The following is a 27,540-nucleotide window of genomic DNA, read 5'->3' as shown; positions in this document are numbered from 1 at the left end:
AAAGCAGTTTGAAGGTCTTCCCCCTGTCTTCATTGTTCTCTATGGAGAGGGGAGGGGCGGAGGGAGATGAGGCACCAAAACAGGACATCAAAAAAGTTAATTTACAGCTACATCACCAGGCTCTCTCCTCTTGCGTCAGCACTGACCTCTGAATACTGTTTTTCAGTGGCTCCCTGCTGTGTAATCCTTTGTTCTCTGCTGGTGACTAATCTCCCTCCTCCCCTCTTCATAGAACAGACAGCATCGGACTTCCTGATTCTGAGCAGTAGGTGACAGAAAGGAGAGGGGACCTGGGGAAAGTGCAGATAATGGCATATTTGCCTAATAAACCCAATTAATTCTTAAAATCACCTGGACTATTGATTTCTGCAAAAAAAAAAAAAAAAAAAAGGACAGTGACACTTAAAGCTGTGTTTACACATGGCAATTTTTTTTTAGCTTTTATGATGGGTTATTGAAACGATGCAGCAAAGTAGCGAACAAAATCACGCACCATGAATGAAAAAAAGAATGTTTGAACAGTTGAGCTGAAAACTTTGGAGGACACAGTGAACGGGATTTCAGTCGCGTATGAGCATAGTCCTAGAGGGTCGACCAGGCCGACTAGTACGGAGCTAAAGCTGCCACAGGTGCAAACCGAAACGCCATAACTTTTGCATTGACTAACAGGGCCAAAGTTCAGCACTGAGGCTAGCTTTTACCTCAGTGGGAAGATTACGGCAATTGTCACAACTTTAGTTGTTCTGCGCCTCAAATTCTATGTGGCGCATAAAATTTTTTTAATATTTCCATGGATACTCACAGTGGCCACTCCATACTAGACATGTTAAATGAGAATGACTTCTGAATGAACATAGTCAGCAGGATGGCGTGCCTCCACACTTCTATTTGTTTCTTCCCCGAATAAGATTCCACTGGAAGGTAGAAACAATGTTTCACCAATGTGGCCATCATGATTGGCAAAGCTAACACCCTGCAACTACATCAAGGACTCAGGGTATCTGCCCCCCCTCCATGCCATAGGATATGAACACCTGGAGAAATTGCATCACAGAAACAGTGGACTCCATATCTGAAGACATACCAGCACAGAACTTGACTACCACGAGACATCTGCCATGTCCCCAATGTAAATTACTTTGCACATTTTGTATCGTCTAGATAAAACTTTGATATGTTGCATATTCTCTTAATTCTGAATATTAAGGCCATAATTTTGCACCATCCTGCATTGATATATAGTTTTACCATAACCTTTTCTTCCTAGATTTCTATCTTTCTTGAGATCTGTTATTTCACACTTATCAATCTGTGCTGTATGATTTCCTTACAGGAGATGATAGCATGGAGGTCCTGTTCACCCCTGAAGATGCCGGGTTACCGGATCACGCAATCCAGCGCATCCGGGTTTCTCCTGCTCAGACTTATTTGGCTGTCACACTGAAAGGCTTGGATCGTGAGGAGTCTATTTGTATTGTAGTCAATGTGAAAGGGCGACCACAAATAGTATGCGATATACCTAACGTATTTAGTTGTGGTAAGTGAAACAGTCGTGACTGTGGTGCCTGCATGAACCTCTTTTTGTATCTCTGAGGCTATATCCGGACGTGCATTTGTAACCATTCCCCATTGCATTTTTGAAAGTCCAGGCAGCCTGCATGGCGATTAGAGAACACAAGGGGCGTGTTTTTTGACACATGTACAGTCTAAGGGCCATATTACACAGTCGAATGAAGCCGATTATCGCTCCATGTGATAGAGAGAACGATCAGCCAATTAAATGATCATTGGCTGATTATTTCTTTAGTTCCAGACCTAAAATCATCGGGCGTGCATTGCTACGTGTAGTAGCGATGCACGTCAGACGGCTGATGAGTGTAGTATAAACTATTAACTCTCCTTACCATGTTCCCCGGTGTCCTCGGGGGCCTTCCCCCGCTGTCTGTAGCTCTGCCTTCTGTTCTGGTCTTTGACTGAGCTCAGCTGCTCAACCAGTTACTGGCTGCGGCCTGTCTCGCTAACTATCTCCAGGCAGCCCTTGCTACCTGATAGTTGGCCTGTGTAATAGCTAAGTAAAAGAGCGCTGACCTAGCAGATTGGTGCTTGTTTACAATTTATGATCGGGCTATGTGATAGGACCCTAATGGTTCGAATTTGCACGATAACGATCGTATCGTAACGATCCGTGTAAACACAGCGAACGATCAAGCGACAAGCGAGAAATTGTTCATTTTGATCTTTCAGCATGTTCTCAAATAGTCGTTGGTCGTTCGCAAAAAATTCGCAGATTGTTCAGTGTAAACAGTCTTTCACCGATTTTCCTTATGTGCGAGATAGGCTTAAGCGATCGCAAAACGTTTTTTCCATACGATATATCGTTCCTTCTAAACGCTGATCATTATGAAAAACACATCATTCATTCGAAATCGTTAAACGTGCGATCCGGCGAATTATCGCTCCTTGTAAAAGTACCATAAGGCCTGGCTTTGACTGTATCATTATGTTTATCAGCTGTTCATATTGGATAGACAAGTTAGTTACAAACAGTGCAAGGTTCTACTGTGCATTATGCGATGACACTATTGGTGTCTCTGCAGAGTGGGTTACGGACGGCATCCTATGCCACATAATGCAAGATAATCTCCAGTGCCGGTCTGTGTATGCAACAGAGTTCAGCGGAGAAAGTAGCACAAGACTGGTTTATCACGAAATGGATCCCAGGTAATTTACAGCACATTTTTCTTAATCAAACACGAAACAGAAAATGCATAAATTAATAAAAATTCCCACATTTTCCTTTTTTTTTTCCACTGAACCTGGAAGCACTGCAATACCAGGTCAATGCCTGGAGAGGACAGAGCAAGTTTTTTTTTGCCGTCTCCTTGTTCTAAAAATCCATTTAATATATAGTCCCCATGTAGAGGACGTATCAGATATCAAACTGATTAGAACAGATACTACACGTGATCTTAGCCAAAAGGCCATGAAGTGATCACATTTTCATCCTTAAAGGGAATCTGTCAGCACTCTGGTCCTACCCAAGGTGATGAGTGTGCTGTAGTTTGCAGTCCCCTTGTGAGCATGTTACCTTTGCTCACAATATGTGGTCTCCTACTGTTTGGGTACGTTCACACGTACCGAATCCGCTGCGGATCCTGTAATGTGAAGCTGAATCGGTCCCATACGTGCAGTGCATCCGCTGCGTCTATGGGACACGGCCCCTTTAACCACCCCCCCGACGCTGGCTGCCTGCCCGTCCGCAGCCCCGACCCCGAGTATACATTACCTGCTCGGCGCTGCGGCTGTGTGTGGGAGCGTCACACACAACCGCAGTGCCGAGCAGGTAATGTATGCTCTGGGCTGAGGCCGGCGGCGCGGGGGGGTGGTCGCGTCCATGGGACCCATTCAGCTTCACATTACAGGATCCGCAGCGGGTCTCGCTGAGAATTCGCAGCGAGAAATACGCTGCCGAGCCGGTACGTGTGAATGTACCCTAATGAAGAGTCAACGAGGAGTTGTGGCTCAGCGTTTGTGCCGCACTCTTAACACTCCTCACCACTCCTTCTCCCTCCTCCTCCTCCTTCTTCATGAATAATGAATATTTTCTTTTTTTCTCATCATTGTAAAAAAAAAAAAAAACAACTAATTTGGGTCTGATTGGGAATTCTTGGAGGGAGACTTGGAGGGCTAAGTGTTTGCCTTAAGCACAAGACCAGTGTTATTCCTCCATGTCTTGTTCTAAAAGCCGCATTCACTTTGTTTCTCTACAATTACTATGCTTTTCAGGTTTTTCGTAGACCTATATATCACCAGAGACCGCCGCTTTCTCACCATTAACTGTAACAGTAAAACGTCCTCTGAAGTCAGGCTGGTAGACTGCAGCTGCCCTTACGTGCCCCCTGTCCTGGTGCAGAGACGGCTGCCTGGCGTCATTTATCACGTGGAGCACAGAGATGGTTCGCTCTATATTCTCACAACGTACGGAGAGCCTGCGGAGTACAAGGTGATTTATAGCTGCACGGTGGATCTACCGTACAAAGATGCATAAAATGTGTTTTCTGGCCAAAACTCCTTCCCCAAACAAAGCCGGAGGTGCACATTACTAAATAAAAGATGTGTAGAGTTATATACAGGTGATATCTCTAATGGCACCTGTTTTGATCCGTTTTTCCATTGACTTCAATTAAAAAAAAAAAAAAAGGACCAAAGAAGATCCATTTTTTTTTTTTGACGGACACAAAAATGAGGTCGACCACGTTACTGTTTCCGTAAAAAAAAACTGATCCGTTTTTATCCGTTTTTTTTTTTTTTAATGGAAGTCAATGGAAAAACGGGTCCAAACAGATGCACACACTTGCATCCGTTTTTTCTATCAGTTTTTTGCAAAAAAACGGATTGCAAAAGCGTAGTGTGAACCCAGCCTAACTAATCCCCTAACCTACATGGTAGTGGATAAGTGTGGGATCTCTAGAACTGGTTAGTTCTGAATGGGGGCAGGAGGTTGACACGTGTGCAGCCATTCTATTCGTTCTCTATGGTAATAGCCAGCTATCTCTATCAGCTTTATAGGCAGTGAATGGAGTGGCGGTGCACGTGCCATTCTACCATCCCCCTGCGATCACACATACCCTATCCTGTCGATAAGCCAGAATACCACTTTGATGGTATGAAAACGTGGCTTTGAAGGGGTAGTTCAGAAAAAAAAAATTCTTTCAAATCAACTGGTGCCAGAAAGTGCTAGAAATTTGTAAATTACTTCTATTAAATCTCAAGTCTTCCAGTACTTATTAGCTGCTGTATGTCCTGCAGGAAGTGGTGTGTTCTTTTAGGTCTGGAGAGAAGGAGAAGTTTTCTATGGGGATTGGCTGCTGCTCTGGACAGTTCCTGACATGGACAGAGGTGGCAGCAGAGAGCACTGTGTCAGACTGGAAAGAATACACCACCTTCTGGAGGACATACAGAAGTACTGGATGACTTAGAGATTTTTTTAATAGAAGTAAATTACAAATCTCTGGCACCAGTTGATTTGAAACAACCGCTTTAACAAACATCAAGCTATTACATTCTAAACACAGCAATTGTTTTAAAGTGACATTGACATTTTATATCATACATCATGGTGCTTGTTTCAGTAAAAGGTGATCTTTTATCTTCTGCGGATTGTGCTACCTAGGCCACTTAGACCCGTCCACAAAGCCACTATTGGTCCCGCCCCCATGATATCATCAACACATAGGCCCCACGTCTCTACAGCCATTGGAACAGGCCAGCCTAAAGGTCTAGGCCTATGCGCCTATGATGTCACGGGGTGGGGCAAATGGTGCAGTTGTGGGTGGGGCTAAGTGGCACTTTGGCCGTGAAGCTCCGCCCAGATAGCACAATCTGCAGATGATAAAAGATCACCTTTTACTGGAAAAAAACATAATGACACATGATATAAAATATGGTGTGAAAACTTCAAAATGTACACTTTACACCTTAGTAGAGAAGTCAGAATGCAAAAAGGGGGAGACAGTGTATGTAAAACTTAAAGGGACTATCCAACATTTAAAATTGATGTCCTTTCATCTGGAAAGGTCATCAATCTCAGATTGTTGTGGTGCGGCACCCCTGCCAGCCAGTGGTTTGAAGAGGCTTCAGAGCTTGTTGTTTGTGGGCACTAATGCTTGCATCCAGTATACTTTTGGTAGCGGAGCTGCACGGGACTCCACTGTTGTCTTGTTAAAGGGTTTATCCAGGGTAAGAAAAACATGGCCACTTTCTTCCAGAGACAACACTGCTCTTGTCTCCAGGTCAAGTGTGGTTTACAATTAGGCTCCATTTACTTCAATGGAGCTATGATGCAAAACCTTCACCCAAACTGGAGACAAGAGTGGTGCTGTCTGTGGAAGAGAGTGGCCATGTTTTTCTAAAGCTGGATAACCCCTTTTAATAAAATGTTATCTCTGTGTATGTATGTGTGTATGTGTGTATGTGTGTGTGTGTGTGTATATGTGTGTGTATGTATTTGTGTGTGTATGTATATGTGTGTGTGTATACTGTCTATATATATGTGTATAAAGCTATATTTCCAGTGACTGTATATCTAACCTGATGTTTCTTGGTTTATGGTGCAGTTAATGAAGGCTCCGCTAACCAGCGATATACAGCAGTGGAAGCCCATATACCAGCTACCTGCTAAATCCAGATTATTGGACATGGAGATGTTACAGGATCATTGTGTTCTCTTCCTAAAGCAGAACAATGAGCTGTCTGTGGCCGTGACCTCTCTTTCCAGTGAGACGGTTACTTGCTCTGTGAAGGTATAGTGTGTGTTCCCTGTACAGATCAATGGTTGTAGTTTTGTTTACTGGTTCTCTGTGGCTTTTGGGCAGTTTTGGTACAAATTATGCCAAATTACCTGCAAATAATTACGTGGGTGCACTACCTACTCAGGAAAAGACCACTTACTTTTTTTATTAAATTAATAGTTTCAGGTCTGTGAACATGACGGAGGTTTCTCTAATAAGTGGACAGTGTTTCAACTTTCAACAAACTTTTGATAAATCACTAGTACCAGCCAATATAGGAACTGTAATATATCTTATCAGTTAAAAAAAAGTCTATTTTCTCTCCTCCACTTTATCTCCCTCTGTCACCTACATTGATCACACTCACAATTCAGATAACTCACGGATCAGATGATATGCTGCCCAAGTCCAGGGAGGAGTAGGGGACAGCTGACGGAGAGAGGAAAGTACAGAGAGATATATTATATTTCAACCCAGGGCTGAATTCACTACTTACACTGCCCAATATTGCCTAATAATGTCCTACATGCTGCTTCGGAGGGTGTGTTATATAGATATAGAGATTTAGGGGAGCAGGATCCCCTGATTTGTTTGTGTGTGTGTGTAGGGTATAGATGACATCAGAGGTTAGGATACACCCACTAGCTCAGGGGCAACTAATGTTAGATATGCATCCTGCAAAGGAGGGTAACTAATAAAACAAATTGTCATATACACGTTATGTAATGAAAAAAAATAGTGATACCTGAAGGTGTGCTTTAAAGTGCTGCCATAAAGGCGACACTGTCCACCAATGAAATAAAGCTATTTTATAGCAGAAAAGAGATGGACAAGTTTTGTTCAGGTATATATCAAATGTGCAGCATCTAAGCTTGTGTATGGTGCTAGAGTTAGAGTACGGTATGGAGTTAGAGTACCATATTATAGTTATGAAATGTTAATTTAAAAAAAAATATTACCTTTTAGGCAGTACTGAAATTATATATTTTAAAAAAACTCCTGCTGAGCACTATAGCCAGGAATTTAGCTGACTATCACCTCTAGGAATTTAGTGGAATACATTTATTTACTTATATATGTTTATTTATCAGACCGTTTTAAAATGTTGCATTTTAAGATGCAACTCAGTGCTTCAAAGATATGCAAGAATTCTGAAGCATTAAAACATTTAAGAATTTGATCGATTTTTATCAAGCGGCATAATACATTTTGACAATTAGACTGTCAAGCCTAAGTTTACAGGAGACTAAATCTGGGCCAGTGCATTTGTGCATTCTATGGCTATGTTCACACAACGTCAAAAATAGAGAAAAGGTGTCCGAATTTGATATTTTAAAGTTTTTTTAAGTCAGTTTTTGCCGCAATTTAACTGACTGCAATGGCAATGCATTGAAGTTAATGGAAAGACAGACGTCCAATGCACACAATGCTTTGAATAACGGACGTTTTTACCGCGGACATCAAAATAATGAACATGAACATTTATTTCCGGGCGTCTTTTGCAAACAGCGGACGTTTTTTATTAGTTGTTCACACACAGTTTTTCTTTTTCCACTATTCTTTCTCCACTTTTATGGTGCGTTTTACACAGGCAGATTTATCTGACAGATTTTTGAAGCCAAAGCCAGAAACAGACCATAAGCAGGGAATGGGTCATAAAGGAAAGACTAAGATTTCTCCTTTTCAAATCCATTCCTGGCTTTGGCTTCCAAAATCTGTTAGATAAATCTGCCTGTCTAAATGCACCATTAGGGCCCTTTTACACAGCAAGATTATCTGACAGATTATCTGCCAAAGATTTGAAGCCAAAACCAGGAACAGACTATAAACAGAGATCAGGTCATACATGAAAGCCTGAGATTTCTCCTCTTTTCAAATCCAGTCCTGGCTTTGGCTTCAAATCTTTGGCAGATAATCTGTCAGATAATCTTTCTGTGTAAAAGGGCCCTTACTCTTAAATTCAATGGACTTTTCAATTAAGCCGCACCCAAAGGGCAATTAGTAATTCCAAACTAAAATAATGTTCAAACACCAGTCATTGCACTAAGGGGAGGCCAGACAGCTAAATGACGTCCGTTATTTTAGACTCAAAATAACGGATGTAATTTTAAACGGAGCTGAACAAATGTTGTGTGAACATAGCCTATAACAGACACCTTATTCCCTCCTTACACCAGAGCTGATATATTTACAGCCAATTTCTAAAGTGTCATTTTGGTGTGGCCGTTCTAATCTTCCTCCCTGAATGAATCCACAGACTACTGCAATATCTGCGTTCATTGATGTGTGTATTTTTTTTCCCTTCCTTCTGTTACTTCAAATGTTCCCTCTTTTTTTTTTTTTTTTTTTTTAATAAATCTTACAAAAAAAATCTGAAAAGAATGTAATCAAACTGACTGTATTTGCAGTGGTGCAGTCCCAATTTTTAGTTTTTTTTTCTTATTTTTTTTTTTTATTTGTTTGAATTGTTATGTTTAGGAGAGCAGGAAGAATGGAAATTCTGGCCTTTCAGCAGCTTGCAGAGAATGAATACTGATTTCTATTTTTTTTTCTTTCCTTCCTGCCTTGAGAATCCTACACATAATAGCTACAAACCACCAAGTGTACATGTGCCAAGAAAAGGGTTATTGTGTTGCTCAATGGTTTTTTTTCTTCAGCTCCCCGATCCAAGGCACCAATTTCAAGTGACTAAATGCTAAAGAGCCAACCTGTAGCACGAGATCGCTAGCTGGAATCAAACTGGCTAGATTACAAGAGCGAGTCGGCCAAGGGCGTATAATCAGAGACGGAGAGAGGGAAATAATAGGACTGAATAGAATTACTTGCTGAATATAATGTTATTTAACGGGAATGGAATATTTTCAGAAGCCACATTTTACCCCCTAAAAGCATTACTTTACTCAAAAATGATAGTGGTTGACGGTAGATTATTGTTCCACGTATTTCTCATTTTCAGAACGCTCGGATGGAGAATAAGCCGGGTCTATCTGAAACAAATGTCATCTGTGTCTGCACCGAGGGAGAAAGAAATGTTAAAGGGCAACTCCGCTTAACCAGAGAAACGTGTATTAGTTGAAATCTGTAGAGTGCGTGATTCTCACCTTTGGTTGCCTTTTTCTTTAGTGTAGTAGAATAGTAAAAAAAAAAAAGTTCATAAAAAGTGCATAACTCTTTTATAAAGTTTAGGTAAAATTTTACTCCACAGGACCTCTCCGTCAGCGATTGGCCGAGCAGGAGTCGGGGGGAGCAGAAGCTCTTAGAAAAGCAGCTGTGATTGATCATTTTTCTTTTAGGAAAAAAAAAATTGAAGAAAAAAATTAAGTAAAGTTATCGCTGGAATGCCTTAACTCTTTAAAGGAGTACTCTCGTAAAAAAAATTATTATTATTTTTTTTTTTTCAAATCATCTGGTGTCAGAAAGTTATATAGATCTCAAATTTGCTTCTAATTAAAAATCTCCAGTCATTCAGTCCTGCAGGAAGTGGTGTATTCTCTCCAGTCTGACACAGCGCTCTCTGCTGCCCCCTCTGTCCATGTCAGGAACTGTCCAGAGTAGCAGCAAATCCCCATAGAAAACCTCTCCTGCTCTAGACAGTTCTTGACATGGATAGAGGTGGCGGCAGAGAGAACCGTGTCAGACTGAAAATAATACACCACTTCCTGCAGGGCATACAGCAGCTGATAAGTACTGAAAGGCTTAAGATTTTTAAATAGGAGTAATTTAGAAATCTGTATAACTTTCTGTTGATTTGAGAGAGTGAACATTTTTGCTGGAGTACCCCTTTAAATATATTTTGTATTTTTTAATATTAGAATGCTTAAAAAAAAAACTAATTTTATTACTGATTATAAATTACATGTTCGTATCAATTACCATACCAACACAGAACATGTGCATGAGCCCCTACTCCTCTCTCCATAGATTTCTACGGGCAGTATGTAAGCTGATCCCTCAGTAAATTGCTAGTCCATTTTGCAAAGACAAGACAGACTTGAACTGCTCAGAGTAAATAATGTGGCACATGCCCTATGTAAATCTAGACGTTTTTTCACAGGACAAACCTAAAACCCAACCATCCCTCCACACTAGAAGTGACTGTTTTTTACAATAGAAAGCCTTAAAAAAAAAGGACGGTTTGCTTAGTAAATCTTGGGTGGCGGGTTTTAAAGGACACACCCACTTTTGGACGGGGTTTTGGACAAATTGTGTCGCACACCTTTGGTTAACTTTTCAGTCCACTAAAAATGGACAAAAACTTGACAGTTTGCTGCCAGGAACACCTTAGTAAATTAGGTCCACTATTATTAAACTTAATGTAATTTTATGGGAGAACATTAACAAAAGTGCAGAATACCCTGTTAAATGTTATTTTCTTTGTCCCTGGCTGAAATTCTCTGAAATTTGTTTCATGTCCGACAGTAAAATAGACTTTTCAATTTAGTTTGAACCTAAGTTATGTTGGGTGCAGTGGAAAAGTAGTGTATAACACTAAAGATTTTTACGTTCATCCACTGCAGAGTTTACAGTAGCAGAATGCCATTATGGGTCACGATAGACTAGTTTGGCTGGTAGCAACCACCGTCATTGCAATTTATTTAAAACTAATTTGGAGAGTTTTTGGATTTGTAGAATTGATTTTTTTTTTGTAAAATTTGTAACAAATTAGATTTTTTACCAAATTCAGTTGCAAATCATTTCGGCAGAGTTAAACCATGTACAGTAATACCTCAATGGCCTCAAGATACAATATTTTCAAAATACAGTGTTATTTTCTGGAACATCGTAACTTGAGACCAGACTCAACCTACAATGCTACAGACAGTCCAGATCTGCGGAAAATGTAGAAAAAAAACTAGCTGATCGACCAATAAAAGTGGCCATTTTACTGGTAAAACCCCAGTGTTTGTGAAATGCATGCACTGGTTGGTTGTCTGGTATCTCCTCTCTATAGTACAATGTGATACTATATGTCCTGTAACAGAATGTTCCTGGGCCAGGATGAGTTGCTCCTTTGGGCATCAGGTGAGGGCGGCTTCATTTTATTTTTCTGGGACCCCGTGAGATCTGTATAGGACCTGAAAACAATTCAGTCCTTTACATAGAAAGAAATTTAGAGTCTCTTGTAGCTCCTTCTGACTGGTGAATGTAAGGACTTGCTGTATCCATATTAGTTAGCTGCTTATTTTCCTTTAAATTTAAATTTTTTTTATTTTTTTTTTCATTTTGGAGCATTTAGAACCAATTACCAGTTTTCCAAAGAGTTTTGGTCTCCACATACAATGGTTTCAACAAACAATGGTCGTCCTGGAACCAGTTAATATCGTATGTTGAGGGACCACTGTATATAATCTTGCACTGTTCAGCCGGAAACAATGAAATCATTTAGCGCCAATCACTAGATTTGGGCCCCGAAACATTTTAGCTTTGCTAGTAATTTCACAACATTTTTAGGCTATGTTCACACACAGTATTTTCAACCAAAATCAGGAGTGGATTGAAAACACAGAAAGGCTATTTCGAAACACTGTTGAAATTGAGTGAATAGCCACCATTTAATGTCAAATAATGGTAATTTTTTGGTCATTAAATGGCGGCCATCCACTCAGTCTCAACAGTGTGTGAACATAGCCTTTCTGTGTTTTCAACCCACTCCAGGTTTTAGTTGAAAAATACTATGTGTGAACATAACCTTATAAGGTTCAGAGCTCTACATTTTACCCCAGTCAAATGAATAGGACTGAGCTGCAGTACCAGATACACCTTCAAACAAATGAGGCACTGTTTCAGGAGACCGGAATTACGTTTAATCTATATGGCTCAGAATGACCTCCTGGTACTATATAAGTTTTTTATGTGAGTGTAGGGGCACTTTAAGGACAACAGATCACAATGACAGGCCTAGAAACAGATGAATAGCGGGAGCTGCCTGACCCCGCCGCACACTGGCAGCCTTTCTGCTTTCAGTAGGTAGAAGAGTCGACGTTTTTACTGTTTTTGTAGATGAAATGTGACTTTAAATATCACTTCACGGAGCAAATTTAATTTGACAAGAAAATCACGACTTGTTTCATAGTTTTGCTTTTTAATTGAAATAGTGATTGAATTTCATTATAGTGTTTAAATAAAAAGGTTATTAACAAGTTGAGTGCAGTGAACCATTTACGCTCTGCCTCTGTCAACCCGCGTTTTGTTCTGCGAGCGTAAGGCTTTCTTTTGCTCTGATATCCGTATATATAATTATCATATGAATTGAGGTGAAACAGCTTTCCAGATTAAATCTATCGTACGTAGACAGGGATTTTGTATGGAGGGAAAAACAATTAATTTTCCTAAATAAAATGGCTTCGTTTTTTTTCCCCCCACTTATATTCTTATTCTTTCTCCAGCTTCCATCGTGGGCCTGTGCACTTCACACGGACTGGCACCCAGAGGAGAGGACCGACACAGTCCGCTTTTACCTGGAGTCTCCGGTACATCACCCGGTTGTCTTTGCTTATTCTGCACTCGACAACAGATTGTCGGTAGAGGCCGATTACAAGAGAAGCAAGACTTGCCACATTGTGCGAATGAATGCCAGGAGCAAGGTCTGCATTCATCCTGTTGACCAGGGTCCCAAAAATGACTGAAACTTTACAGAAAGTGTTCCCGCATTAAGGGCCCGTTCACTCTACATATTCTTTCGGGAACCTCCATCTGCGGACTCAGCGCCGAATCCCTCCTGCTATGTCTTTGAATGGGAGGGCTCACGCACCTCTGCTCTCTGCTCAATGAATTGACATGTCAATTTTAAGAGTGGAGGCACGCAAGCCCTCCCATTCATAGACATAGCAGGAGGGATTCCAGGTGGAATCTCAGCGACGAATCCGTATTGTGAACAGGCCCTTAATCAGCGTTGCAATTGTTGGTCATGTGTACTCTCGCTCATTTCACGCAAAACAAGGGACCCCTGAATGGGGGGGGGTGGTTTCCAAGTGGTCAGACCATCTACAGCAGGGGTGGGGAACCTTAAGCCCTCCAGCTGTTGCAAAACTACAATACCCATCATGCCTGGACAGCTAGATAAGAATGAGTAGAAGCAAAAAAAAAATAAAAAAAAATATTGACCCAGTGATATGATTTCTGTGATCACATTGGAGATTTAACCCTTATGACTAGGGATGAGCGAAGCGGCCGGGGACCGCCTGGAAAACTGGGATACAGCCATAGCCATAGGCTGTATCCCATTTTTCTAGGCGGTCCTCAGGTTGTATCCACCCTCTCCACGGAGCGGGCAGACAGCGGGAATCAGAAGCCGATAGTTCAGGTTCATACAAACCCCAACCTCGGCCGCTTCTCTCATCCCTAGTCATAACAAGGGTTAAAAAATTTTTTGCTTCTAGTTATTCTTATCTAGCTGTCCAGGCATGATGGGTATTGTAGTTTTGCAACAGCTGGTGGGCTTAAGGTTCGCTCCTCCCTACTTATGACCTGTTATTTTCTTTTAGCAGGATGGGACTTTGGTGCCGATCACTGTTTTCTATAAAGCAGAGTGTGAGCTCCAAGAGAGACCTTTACTAGTTCATGTCTATGGGGCCTATGGCATGGACCTGAATATGAGCTTTAAGCCTGAGAAGAGAATGCTGGTTGAGGACGGCTGGATATTGGCCTATTGTCACGTAAGGTAATGTGCAGACTATGGGAGTAAAGTGTATGAATATGTATCTGTCAGCTGCCATTCATGTTAGATCAAAGAGACACATTGTACCTTTCATATGTCTGTACTTCTATAACTTACCATAGAAAAATGCCCCTGAACTGCTGAAGGCTGTAATGCCTGCTTGCTCCCCCTCCCATCCTTGTCCATGCTCAATTGACAATCATCTACTGTGGAAGCAGAACCCTACTTGCCAATCTCATTCCTGTGCTGTGCATACAAGTTGTCCACATGTACGAGATTTGGAAACGGCAGTGCCTCCAGCTGTCAATCAAGCAGGGAGAGTGATGGAAGGGGGAGTGAGGAGACGTTCAAGTTTGCCACAAATCTGGGGGGTTCTGAAACGCCCGTTTGACACTTTGCAGCTATGCTTCAAGAACGGAGAAGAGGCTTTTATTCTCTGTTCTTGAGGCACAGCTGGATGTATGAATGGTACCATGTGTCTCCTTGTCCTAACAGCATCTAACACTGTCAGCAGTTTGGAGCGTGAATTGTAGCCGACAGATTCACCTTAACAAATGACCCGAGCGATTACCCTACAGTGACTGTACTGTCCTTGCAGGGGCGGTGGTGAACTGGGCTGTAACTGGCATAAACAGGGCAAACTAGAGAAGAAGCAGAACGGCCTGGATGACCTGGAAGCTTGTATTGTCCATTTGCACAATCTGGGGTTTTCTCAGCCCTTCCGGACAGCACTGGAAGCTGCCAGCGCCGGAGGAGTCCTGGCCGGAGCATTATTCAATTCTAGACCTTGGCTTTTCCAAGCAATGGTGTTGGAGGTACCGCGCTGTTGTTCTGGAGTTATTACTATCCTTTTACCCCTTAAAGCGGTAGTGCGGTGTAAAACTTTTTTTCACTAAATAACACATTGCAAAGTTATAATACATTGTAATGTGTGTTATTTATGTGAATGGCCCCCTTCTCCATGTTTTCACCCCCCTGACGCTTGACCCGGAAGTGTAATACTAAATACTCACACAATCACTGTCGACCCCTTCAGTCCCGGCCGCCATCTTGGGATGATTACGTCACTCTTCAGGAGGCCGGCCTGACTGCTCCAGCCCTCCCTCATGCCGAACCCCCTCCAGCGCATCATCAGCTGCGACGTCTTCTGTTACACTCGCTCGATGACGCGCTGGAGGGGGGCCGGCATGAGGAAGGGCTGGAGCAGTCAAGCCGGCCTCCTGAAGAGTGATGTAATCATCCCAAGATGGCGGCTGGGACTGAAGGGGTCGACAGCAATTGTGAGTATGCAGTATTACACTTCCGAGTCAAGCGTCGGGGGGTGGAAACATGGGAAAGGGGGCCATTCACATAAATAACACACATTACAATGTTGTATAACTTTGTAATGTGTGTTATTTAGGGGGAAAAAGTTTTACACCGCACTACCCCTTTAATGGCGTGGCCAGTGTTTGTGTTTTGCTTTTTCCTTTGCTGCTTCTTAAAGCCATTCCCCCTCTCCCTCCCCTATCAAGAGATCTATGTGCTGGACTATTCCAACTTGCATCTCTTAAAGGGGTACTCTAGAGAAAATCTTTCTCTTTCAAATAAGCTGGTTTCAGAAAGTTATGTAGATTTGTAATTTACTTCTAATTAAAAATCTCCAGTATTCCAGTACTTATCAGCTGCTGTATACCCTGCAGAAAGTGGTGTTTTCTCTCCAGTCTGACACAGTGCTCTTTGCTGCCACCTCTGCCCGAGATAGGAACTGTCCAGAGCAGGAGATGTTTTCTTTGGGGATTTGCTTCTGCTCTGGACAGTTCCTGACATGGACAGAGGTGGCAGCAGAGAGCACTGTGTCAGACTGGAAAGAAAACACCACTTCCTGCAGGACATGCAGCAGCTGATAAGTAGTGGAAGACTTGAGATTTTTAAATAGAAGTAAATTACAAATCTATATAACTTTCTGACACCAGTTGGTTTAAAGGAAAAATATTCTCACCGGAGTACCCCTTTAATTGTACTATAAAATATTGGGCATGGGGGGGGGGGGTAGGTGAAAACTTTATATCGTTCACCATGCACTACACTGACTTAAAAGTTTGAACTATCATATTTCTCGCTTTGCTTTTACCTTAGAAGATATTTGTCAGTTTACAAAGTGCAGAAATATCCTGACCATGACGGTTTCTTTGCCAGGCTCCTTTCCTCAATGTGCTGACGACCATGATGGACCCATCTTTACCGCTCACCATTGAAGAACAAGAAGAATGGGGCAATCCACAGACTAACGTACAACACTACAGAGCCATACAAGCGTATTGTTCATATCAGAATATAACTCCACAGGTAGGAGCCAATACTGACTGATTCTGTGCTTAGTTCATATCTATCGGCAGTTGTCTGAAACTTTCTCTAAAAGATAGACTAGCCATTACACTGCAGTAAGGTGTGTGTGTATGTTGCAAATAGTTGGAAGTGTAAGATGGTCATGATGGTGTTTGTTTCTTTATCCTTTTCTAGAATTATCCTTCAGTTCTGATCACGGCTTACGAGAATGATCAGCGTGTTCCACTAAGTGGATTACTGCAGTACATGAAGAAGCTCAGGACGGCGGCTCTCTGCCATTTTCATAGATCAGCTTTGCCAGGTGAGTAGAAAGGCTGAGAGATGAAGAACAAGCAGCCAGTCAGAAAGCAGTGCCTCTAGGAACTACATGTAGTACTCCCTATACTCCAAGTGTAGCTGTCATTTACATTTTTATTACAGAAATCAATAGTACAAACTATTTTAAAAAAAGCCTTTTTCTGTACTCAAAAAAGCTGTTTCCCAGTCTCTCCCCCCTCACTTCTTATCTGTGCATTATCAGGAAAAGCCATCTTCATTACAGAGGAGCAAATTAAAGATGTATTTGCGGAGTTGAGGGGGGCTGAGTGTGCAGAAAGAGGAGTCAAGCAGCTAGTACAGTTTGCCGACACTGCTTATCTGGGAGATTGGTGAGATAACATTGCAGAATGTAATGTTTTGTACAGCTGCTTTTCTCCTCTCTGTGCTAACTCATCCCCTCCCCTCTTTGTAGACCATAATCGACACAGAAATCCTACTTCTTCAGAAGTGAGGGGGGAGGTAGGAAAACAGCTTTTTGAGTACAGAAGGAAACTCTTTTGCTTAATAAAAACTATTACAGAGTTTCTTAAAATCGTTTGTAATATTGATATTTATTGTTTTTTTAAAAATTACATTTATATGACTGTTATGCTTTAAGGCATTACTGTCATTTATATAAACATTTGATATATTGGCCAGACATGTGAAAACTTTACTTCGCACCAGATCTCAGTCGTGAGGCCTGTTAAAAATTTTGAGTTCTAGCCTGGCAAGGTGTACCGCAGCATGCTCCACTCACCTGCAGGCCACCCTATAGTCAGACTCCATATACTATCACACTTGTTTCTTTGTTGGTCCAGACACATTAGTAGTACCCTTATGACAGTCCATATGAGTCCAGATTCGCATGGACATGCAACTGTAAATAAAAAAGCAATATGTATTCATATAGTGTAATAACTGGATGATATCACAATGCCGTGTTATTTCAGACTGGAAGATGCCAAATATACTGCTGGATGTTCATCCTGGAGGCAGTCACTGTGATTCTTTGTCTTGGGAAGATTCCTTGAAGAAGGTAACATAATAAACACCCACAACGCCTGGTTGTGTATTAGAACCATGTACCATGTATGATTAACCACAAGTGCACTTACACACAACTTTGCATAAATTGATAGAACAAGGGAATATAGGAAAGGTTGTGAGAAAATTAGAGAAAAATGCTCCATTCTCTACTTATTCTCTACCCGTGACTTTGTATCTATTAATCACTAATGGAATTCACAGACTTAACACAGACTTTCAGATCCACTGAGGGACCAGGTTACACTACCCATAAAGGTGTATATAAAGTGGGGAAGAGGGGGAGAAAGCTTAGAAGCACAGAAATGCTTCTAGATCACTCTGACTATCTTAGTACTGCTCTATAGTGTCCTCCATACTGCTGCTACTTCTGATTGCTTGCTACATGAAAAACAGCAGGGTCCCCTGTTTTCTGTGTGTATGAGAACCGTAACTAGGGCTAGTCTCCATCCACTCTGTCTCTGAAGCGGAGTCATTTAAACACTGCAGGGCCAGAACTAAAGGGAAAATACCACATAAAAGTTATATAGTGGCTGAAGATAGTGTTACTCCTCATGTACACACAGGATAGCTTATCCTGAAAAGGTACCCAATAACTTTACTTAAATGGAAACATCTAACCTGCTGTTATGTCCCTATAGTGCATAGGGCGCTGATCCTTACCTTGATTCTCTGTGCTGTTTTTGTTAAGTTTGTATTTTATTCCCTATGCAAATAAGGTGATTTGGCAAACCGGGGAATGAGGCTACCACCCTCAGTGCACTGCTCCACCTCTGTGATGGATATTCATTAGGAGTGGCAGATTGGTATAGTGAGGGTGGTAGTCCCACACCCAGTGCACTGATCCGCCTCATTAGCCTATGGGTTAAACTACAGAGTACACGAAAACATTGCCAAAGATCAAGGTAAGGAAACTGCCTTCATCCTCTGCACCCTGTGCGTTGTCGGGACTTGTTTACATAATAAATGCCTCTAACCTGCTGTAAGTTTCCTTTTTTTTCTCTTAAAGGGGGCCTGTCCCAAAGTCCTCTGACCCGATCGGTGGTGAATTCCATTCCATGGCCATGAATACGACCATGCTGTGACGGTAATGCGGGGGACCCCGTTTTGATCCAATTGGGGTTGCATGCATTACCCTCTCAGCATGGTCGTATGTATGGATACCTTGAACTTCCGGCCTCAGAGTGGTATTCACCACCAACCGGGTAAGCGGACTTTGTGATGGGTATGTTTTAACATCTGCTGCATGTTGTGAAAGAATACAGACCCTTGTCTACTGCATCAAGACCAATCAGATATTAGCGTGCGTGTAACTTTATTGTTGGGGTAGCGTCTCTGGTTATGAGGTTAGGTTACTAAATTTTTTGTTAATTCACAAACTGATAAAGTGAACTAGATTTGCAGATCACATAATGCCATAAACTTTGCATTTAAGTGCTACCATTATGACAGTGGACTCTCCGGAAAAACAGTAGGCGTGACATGCACTGTTCAGAGTCTGGAATTGATTTACAAGAAGCTGGAGCTCTATTCTTTTTAGATTATTATCTTTTAATTTATTTTTTTTTTTTGCCATTGCATAGACATGGTTAACTTTCATGAACCTGGATTATATCAAGGCAACACAATTAAAGGAGAAGTTCGGCCATGAGAAAAAAATTTTTATACTGTAGGGATAGGAGAGGAACATAACAAACTATCCCAACTCACCTCTACCTGTGCCTCTCCAGCACTAGATCACCACTCCGCGACCCCTGCCGGGCTCCAGATCTCACGACCCAGTTGATGGGCAGCCCGCTTAGCCAGTCAGTGACTGGTATGGGATACCGCTCCAGTCAATTATTGGCTTAGTGGGCTGTCCATTAGCCTTCAGGCAGAGGTCCCGGGGCTGCTCAGGTAGCGCATTGCAGGCAGAAGGAGCAAAGGTTGATTATGTTCTCCCCTGCCCCTGATGGCTCTAATATTATGCAGATGGATAGGTTTCCCACTTAAATAACCTTATAGGTCTTCACTTGCACGTAATAAAATATGTAAAAAATATAGATAATAACATCCATCAGTAAATATTATACAGTTCATTTTCCCCCCTCTCTTTACAGGTGGCCACTCATCTTGCTTTCCTACACAAAGAACTGAAACTTTAGGAGAGAAGAACATTTCCATCTACAAATCCATTTCATACATTTGAGTAGGGTTGTTGCCGCCTGTTCTTAAACTTGCAAATGGGACAGACGTACAGATTCCTGCAGCAAGTATGCTGCATGTGAATATACCTGTACAGGAAAAGGAAACCAGACGCTATGTGTAGGAAGCCAACACAGGCTTTCTCTATAGTAACATTAGAAGGGATGGAACACGTGCCTCATTTACTGGACTCCATGGCACCAAATACCACAGAATGAAAGGACAAGTGTGTGATGGAACGGACATCATCACATTGTGAGTCATAGCTGGAATCATGGATGATGACCTGAGACGGCCTGCCTGGGGTTGCTTTGGTTTCTATAAAGGTTAAGCAGAGTCTACAGCGTCTCAGGTTTTCACCCATTATAACCACTGGACCCCAGTACAGGAATCTGCCTGCCCTACTGATTAACCAAATATATGATAAAGATGGTGGATGCTTAATCTGTTTGCATTCAGGATGAATGTTTGTTGTTTTTTTTTTGTTTTTTGTTGTTTTTTTTTCATCCATGATTTTCAAGAGCTATAGCATTTTAGATTTTCTGTGAACAATGGGGGAGATTTATAAAAAATGGTGTAAAGTGAGACTGGCTCAGTTGCCCCTAGCAACCAATCAGATTCCACCTTTCATTCCTCACAGACTCTTTGGAAAATGAAAGGTGGAATCTGATTGGTTGCTAGGGGCAACTGAGCCAGTCTCACTTTACACCATTTTTTATAAATCTCCCCCAATATGTTTCTTCAAAAATAAGACCTAGCTTCATCTTGTAGGCTTCAAATATAAGCCCTACTCAAATAATAAGCCCTAGTTACATTCAGCTGACCAGATCCCTGACACTGGTTGCTGAGCATCAGCCAATCACTGCCAGACTTGTTATGCTCCGCCCCCACCTGCTCAACACAAGCTGCAGGAGAGGCAGGAGGAGTAAGGGCCCTATTACACCAACAGATTATCTGACAGATTTTTTTGAGCCAAAGCCAGGAATGGACTAAAAACAGGGAACAGGTAATAAAGAAGAGACTGAGATTTCTCCTCTTTTCAAATCCATTCCTGGCTTTGGTTAAAAAAATCTGTCAGATAATCTGTTGGTGTAATAGGGCCCTAAGAAGATGCACAGTAGGGGACAGTGAATATGGGGGAGGTGGAAGGTACATGGGTCAACTACAAGGGGGGTGGGTATACAGTATGGGAACCACCTGCAGAAGGGGATGTATACAGTATGGAGGAATAACTACGGGGGGAGTATACCGTATGGGGGGATACCGGCACCAATGCTGGAATGGGGGAGGTTAGAGGATGTTACTTCTCTCATCCCCCCCCCCCCCTCCAGCAATCTGCCAAAAATCACCCCAGCCTGGAGTTCTCCTTTAATGAAGCAGTCTGCCTTTAAAAACACCTGTGAAATAACGGTTCGTTTATAAAGCTTAGTAAATTCCAGCGTCTAATGTAATCGTAGTCACTGCTGCAACAAGTCAGTTCCTGAGATGACTTCCTTCCTAGATCTTCCACCATCAGCTGTGAGCGGAATTATTGAGAACTGCAACCATTAAGGATCCACAGTAAGTCAGCCATGATATGGAGACAATGTAAAGTTGTTGGGTAAATGAGTGCTTAAAGGGGTTGTCCAGCGCTACAAAAACATGGCTACTTTCTACCAAAGACAGCACTGCTCTTGTCTCCAGTTTGTGTGCAGGTTTTGCTGCTCAGTTCCATTAAAGTGAAAGGAGCTTAATTGCAAACCGCACCTGCCCTGGAGACAAGAGTCGTGTTGTCTCTGAAAGAAAGTGGCCATGTTTTTGTAGCACTGGATAACCCCTTTAAAGGGGTAGTGCGGCGGTAAAAAATTATTCACAGAATAACACACATTACAAAGTTATACAACGTAATGACGGAGAGTCCAGCGCTCCGTCATTCTCTATGAGGGTTGGACTCCCCTCTCAGCGCGCGCGCCGGGCTGCAGCAGCTGGGATCTCCGTGACCCGACCGGATCCAGAAGCGGGACCCGGCGGGATCAGGTGAGTATAGGGGGCTGTAGCGGGGGGGTCAGGAGCCTGTCACCCCGGCACGGGGGGTGACAGATTCCCTTTAAGAACTTTTTAGCTTTTTTCAAAGCTGAACAAAGTTTCTCCTCAATTCCTTGATATCTGAGCAACTTCTACTATTATGTTTGTTAAAGTGCACCTATCGCTTCAATTAAAAAAAAAAAACCTAAACAGATGATTAAAGGGGTATTCCAAAGAAATTTAACTTTTGATATGTTGCTCCCATGGTGAGACTAAGAATCCATTGCATACTTGTATTATCCATTCAGTCTCCTTCCCCCAGTTTTGAGCTGCTGCTTTCTGCTGAAGATACAAAAATCTGTGTGAGCTTTTCTATCGGTCTCCCCCTCCTCCCTTCTGATGATGTAAACAGGTCCCTGACAGGCCTTTTATCTGCAACATTGTAGCTTTCCTGTAATTAACCCCCTTACAACGTTGCAGATACAGCCTGCCAGTGTCTTGTTTACATGAGTTGTCTCAGAAGGGAGGGGGAGACAGAGAGAAAAAAGGCTTCCGCGCAGATTTTTTTGTTTTCAGCAGAAAGCAGCAGCTCAGAACTGAGAGAAGAAGACTGCATAGATAATAACAAGTATGGAAGGAATTGTTAGTCTGACCATGGGCAGCAACATATGAAAAGTTATGTTTTGAGTGGAATATCCCTTTAAAGGATTGTCCCAGATTAGCAGTCAATTACATTTGGGTGGCTTTTTTAAGACTGGTCTCAGACGCGCCCCCTCCAGTGTTTTGTTAATAAATTTAGGTTTTGAGGTTTTTATTTTTGACATCTGTGTCTAGTGCACAGTATGATATATACACCCTATTCTCCAATGTTAAAAAAAAATTGCCCCAAAAAACATCTAACTGCCTCTAGGACACCATGGGCAGCCTTTGTTTGTTGGCTGTCACTGATATCCAAGTCCTCCTGTGGTTTATTCACTTTCAGGTAGAGTGTGCACACTTTAATGCTCTTCTCCCAGAGAAGTGAGAGGGTGTCTGCGCTCTAGTTTCTTCTCGCTGCTCAGGCCGAGCATGCTCTGTGAATATAAGCCACTTGCACCATTCAGGTAGTTAGCTATGCATTACCTTTGCTCCCTGAGTTTGATTGTGCATGCTCGACCTGAGCAGTGAGAGTTAACTGCAAGCCAGAACCATGTTATACACTAGGGGGGGTCGCCAAAAGACAAGAAGAAAACGTGATGAATCTCGGCAACGATGGAAATGAAGTGTGTGGGGAAGGTGGTGTAGCAGGTGTGTGGGGGGCGGATGTAGTGCTGCCATTGGATGAAGCAGAAGTTACCCAAAGAACCATGGTAAACTAATATGTTTTTCCCCATCAACATGACGGCACCATGGAGAGAGGGACCCCGCCCCCAGGGACAGGAAACCTAGAGTATAAAAAATTTAGGCCCTCCTCTCATCCTCAGTGGTTTCCTGTCCCTGACGGGAGACCTGGAGTACAGAGGCTCTGCAGAGTCTCCAAAGAACAGATGCCGGGACCTCTCTCCTGCTGGGCCGCCCTAGTTGGGGTGTGCTGAGGAGGTCCAGAGGGGATGCAGGGGCCTCCCAGAGAAGACCGACTCACCGTTCCTCCCGGACGCGGTGTCGTCTTGAGGCCGGGAACCGGACAGACCAGGGCAGCTCAAAGACGCTGCGGCGAATGAGCTACTTCCGGTTCGGAAGCCGGGATTCCCTATGGGCGCGAGGTAGTGACGTCGCGCGGGAGTCCCGGCCAGGACGCGCCGGAAGTGACGTAGCACGCCGGTCAGAGTACTTCCGGGGCTGGCGGCTGCAGATCTTTCAGGCTGAGTGAGTCGGCCGGCGCTCGGAGCAAAGTAGCAGCAGTAGCAGCGGCAATGAGCTCCAGCAGTGAACGGAGGAAGGAGTCATCCGGCGCGGCATCATCCAGGGTATCGGCCATGCTTCTCCCCCGGTTGGGGGTGGTGAGATGACTTCTATTTGTTTGTTCCTCTGTATCACATATTTATGGGCTTTCATTATGATTAATTGCAGGATGAAAGTGCCAAGCGCTCAAGGTCCTCTAGGCATAGAGAGTGCAGGATTTGTAAAGATAAACTAAAGTCTGATTACAACAAGCCCACATGTGAAGAGTGTATTTCCAGAATGGTTAGGGCTGAAGTCCCTTCTATGGAGGCTATTATCTCATCTGTAAAAGATATTATTAAGAGTGAGATCCAGAATTCCTTAAAGGATATTAGACCTGCACCAACGCCTTCTCTCCCGCTTCCAATAGTTATGTGTCAACCTCCTCCTGATGAAGAGGTGCCAGGTCCCTCCAGAGCTCCACTTGAAGTTTTTGGTGAAGCTGAAGATGAGGGAGTAATAACAAAAGAGGGTTCGGGAGCAGAGGGCTCGGACTTCTCCGACACAGATATTGGGGGGAAACCTCTCTTTTCTATTGAGGATATCAGTGCTCTAGTAAAGGAAGTTAGAGCTACTATGGAATTGGAAGATGTTAGAGAACCTAAATCTGTACAGGATATAATGTTTGGAGGACTAGACACTAAAAAACAAAGAGTTTTTCCGGTGCATAGAACAATTTCATCACTTATTACAAGAGAGTGGAAAAAGCCAGAAAAAAGGGGGTTCATTCCTAGAGCGGTTAAAAGAAAATACCCGTTCGACGAATCAGAGAATCCTTCCTGGGATAAACCGCCTAGCATCGATGTTTCTATAGCCAAAATGTCCAGAAAGGGAGCTTTACCCTTTGAAGACCTAGGAACCTTAAAGGATCCTTTAGACAAAAGAGCAGACGCTTTTTTAAAGAAATCCTGGGTAGCTTCCACAGCCTCATTTAAACCTAACATTGCAAGCACATGTGTAGCTAGGTCTATGATGGTATGGCTCAGTAAACTAGAACAGGATATACAGGCAGGAGAATCGGGGGAAAAGCATTTACCCATGTTAAAGAAATCTGCTGCTTACCTTTCAGATGCTTCAACTGACGCCTTGCGTTTCTCGGCACGTTCAGCAGCTTTATCAAATTCGGCCAGAAGAGCCCTATGGTTAAAAAATTGGTCGGGAGAACCAGCATCGAAAGCTAAGTTGTGTGGTATACCATGTGAAGGCAATTATTTGTTTGGTTCCTTTCTAGATGACCTACTAGACAAAGCGTCAGATAGAAAAAAGGGGTTTCCCTATTCCTCGCAAAGGAGTCACTACCAGTCCTTTCGGAACAAGGGAAAAGGTGGATTCCAGAGGAAAGGGCCAGAAACCTCTGGAAAAGGGAAAGGAAAAGCCAGAGGGTATATGTTCTCTCAAAAGACAGACAATTCCAAGAAGCCCTCTGCCCAATGACGCCGAGCCACGAGTGGGGGGCAGGTTGGCTCAGTTTGCTCAGGAATGGAAAAAGATCTGCGGCAGTTCCTGGGTGTTACAGTCCATTCGAGAAGGAGTAAATATAGATTTCCATTCATTGCCTCCCACTCGTTTTATAATAACAAAGAGTCACTCGGGAGAAAAGGGCCAACATCTATTGGAGACAGAGGTCAGGACTCTCATGGAGAAGGGAGTTCTGATACCAGTTCCAAACGGGGAAGAAGCACAAGGGTTTTATTCAACCCTGTTCCTAATACAAAAACCGGACAAATCCTACCGAGTAATCATAAACTTAAAACCATTGAATCAGTTCATAAAATACCAACGATTCAAAATGGAGACAATAAAAAGCACAATAAATCTTCTTTATCCAAATTGTTTTATGGCGTCTGTCGACCTAAGAGATGCCTACCTGCACGTGCCAATTCATCAGACATTTCAAAAATACCTCAGAATAGCAATCTGGATAGACAAGGTGCTTCTACACTTACAATTTCGAGCCCTACCATTCGGGATATCAATTGCCCCGAGGGTTTTCACAAAAATTATTGCGGAAATGGCAGCTCATATAAGAGAAGAGGAAGGGTTGTTCATTCCGTATCTGGACGACTTTCTGCTTGTAGCGGAAAGCAGGAGCAAACTGCAGATAATGATAAAAAGAGTCCTAGCCATTCTACAGAACCTGGGCTGGATCATAAACGAAGAAAAATCCTCTCTAGTCCCTGCAACGAGGAAGAAGTTTCTGGGAATAATACTGGATTCAGTAATGCAGAAATCTTTTTTGCCAAAGGAGAAAATTCAGAAGTTGCAGCATGCAGTAAAAACTATAATTCAAAATCCAAAAACGTCCATAAGGAACGGTATGTCCTTGTTGGGTCTGTTTACGGCCACCATTCCCGCAGTACCCTGGGCTCAATACCATTCCCGACGTCTGCAGGCAGAGTTATTAGCAGTATGGGACGGCTCACCCACAGACCTTGACAGAAAGATCACCCTGTCACAAGGAACTCTAGACAGTTTTTCATGGTGGCTTACGGAAAAGAATTTATCAGCGGGTCTGAGCTGGGTTAATAAATCCCTTAAAGTCATTACCACAGATGCGAGTCCCTGGGGATGGGGAGCACATCTGGATCACCGCAATTTCCAAGGCCCCTGGTTGGAACAGCATACCTTTGGGTCTTCAAATCAAAAAGAATTAGCTGCAGTTCACCAAGCTTTGCTGACAGCAAAGAGATTCATTTATAAAACAGATGTAAAAATTATGTCAGACAATTCTACTACAGTTTCTGTGATCAATAGACAGGGTACAACTAGAAGTCAAGGTTTGCTTAACCTGTCTTATGATATCTTTTTATTTGCAGAAAACAACTTGTTAAGTCTTTCCGCAGTGCACTTGAAGGGGAGCATGAATACGAGAGCGGACTTCCTGAGTCGTCACCAGTTACATCAAGGAGAATGGCAGCTAAACCCTACAATATTCCGAATGATAACAGACCTATGGGGGGTACCAGTCGTGGACTTATTCGCAAACCGTCAGAACAGGCAAGTCAAGCTTTTTCTTTCATTGTCCCCAGCAGACCGGCCCCTAAAAGTAGATGCATTAGCTCACCACTGGTCATGGAGCCTTATGTATGCCTTCCCTCCACTAGCACTCATTCCCCGAGTGTTGAAGAAAATAAGACAAGACAAAGCCAAGTTAATTCTAATAGCGCCATTCTGGCCACGGAGAGCATGGTTCTCGTCTCTTCAGAGTCTGTCAGTAGCGGACCCATGGGTGCTGCCGGAGCAGGAAGATCTTCTTTTTCAGGGACCCATCTTGCATCCCAGTGTGAAGCAACTGCACCTGACAGCATGGCTTTTGAAAGGATGATCCTTAGAACTCATGGCCTTTCTGATGCAGTAATTACCACTCTACAGAAAAGTAGAAAGGCGATAACATATAAGATCTACTTTAGGATCTGGCGAACTTTTTTCTCCTTTGTGGGTTCCAATATTATAGACTTACATAAACCAAATATTGCCCAGGTGCTGGATTTTCTACAAAAGGGTCTAGAGAAAGGACTAAAACCAGCCACGTTAAAGGTTCATGCTTCAGCACTAGGGGCATTGTATAATCAGCAGGTGGCATGTGATCCATGGGTCATGAGATTCTTTAAAGCGGCAGCCAGGTTCTCCACCACAGTTAGCTGTGCCGTCCCACCATGGGATCTGAATTTAGTACTAAAAAGCCTGACAGATGCTCCGTTTGAGCCACTCACGGAAATTTCACTAAAGAATTTAACATTAAAAACAGCGCTTTTGGTTGCAGTCACCTCGGCCAGGAGAGTAGGAGAATTGGCAAATATGTCCTGTTGTGAA

General features: G+C 42.8%; 1 protein-coding gene and 1 non-coding gene across 5 annotated transcripts in view; one reads left to right on the top strand and one right to left on the bottom strand.

Annotated features, from left to right (window-relative positions):
• PREPL (prolyl endopeptidase like) overlaps positions 1–20,268 on the top strand; it is a 28,848-nt gene extending 8,580 nt beyond the window's left edge. For 3 of the 4 annotated variants that reach the window (XM_069954663.1, XM_069954665.1, XM_069954662.1), the window contains 11 exons: positions 1,334–1,537; positions 2,598–2,721; positions 3,787–4,003; positions 6,117–6,302; positions 12,677–12,874; positions 13,775–13,950; positions 14,546–14,762; positions 16,126–16,275; positions 16,450–16,576; positions 17,526–17,611; positions 19,719–20,268. In XM_069954663.1, the coding sequence (XP_069810764.1) occupies positions 1,334–1,537; positions 2,598–2,721; positions 3,787–4,003; positions 6,117–6,302; positions 12,677–12,874; positions 13,775–13,950; positions 14,546–14,762; positions 16,126–16,275; positions 16,450–16,576; positions 17,526–17,611; positions 19,719–19,763 (1,730 nt within the window). In that variant the 3' untranslated portion in view covers positions 19,764–20,268. The remainder of the gene's footprint in view (positions 1–1,333; positions 1,538–2,597; positions 2,722–3,786; positions 4,004–6,116; positions 6,303–12,676; positions 12,875–13,774; positions 13,951–14,545; positions 14,763–16,125; positions 16,276–16,449; positions 16,577–17,525; positions 17,612–19,718) is intronic. The other variant, XM_069954664.1, reaches the window with a different exon arrangement.
• LOC138774640 (U2 spliceosomal RNA) lies at positions 2,801–2,993 on the bottom strand. The gene has a single exon (XR_011360353.1). It is a non-coding gene; the product is annotated as a U2 spliceosomal RNA (small nuclear RNA).
• Positions 20,269–27,540: the final 7,272 nt, after the last annotated feature.

The sequence above is a fragment of the Dendropsophus ebraccatus genome, chromosome 15, assembly GCF_027789765.1.
Source record: "Dendropsophus ebraccatus isolate aDenEbr1 chromosome 15, aDenEbr1.pat, whole genome shotgun sequence".
In the NCBI taxonomy this organism is placed as follows: domain Eukaryota; kingdom Metazoa; phylum Chordata; class Amphibia; order Anura; family Hylidae; genus Dendropsophus; species Dendropsophus ebraccatus.
Note: the sequence above shows the minus strand (reverse complement) of the source record. Positions and strands in the feature narration are given on the sequence as shown.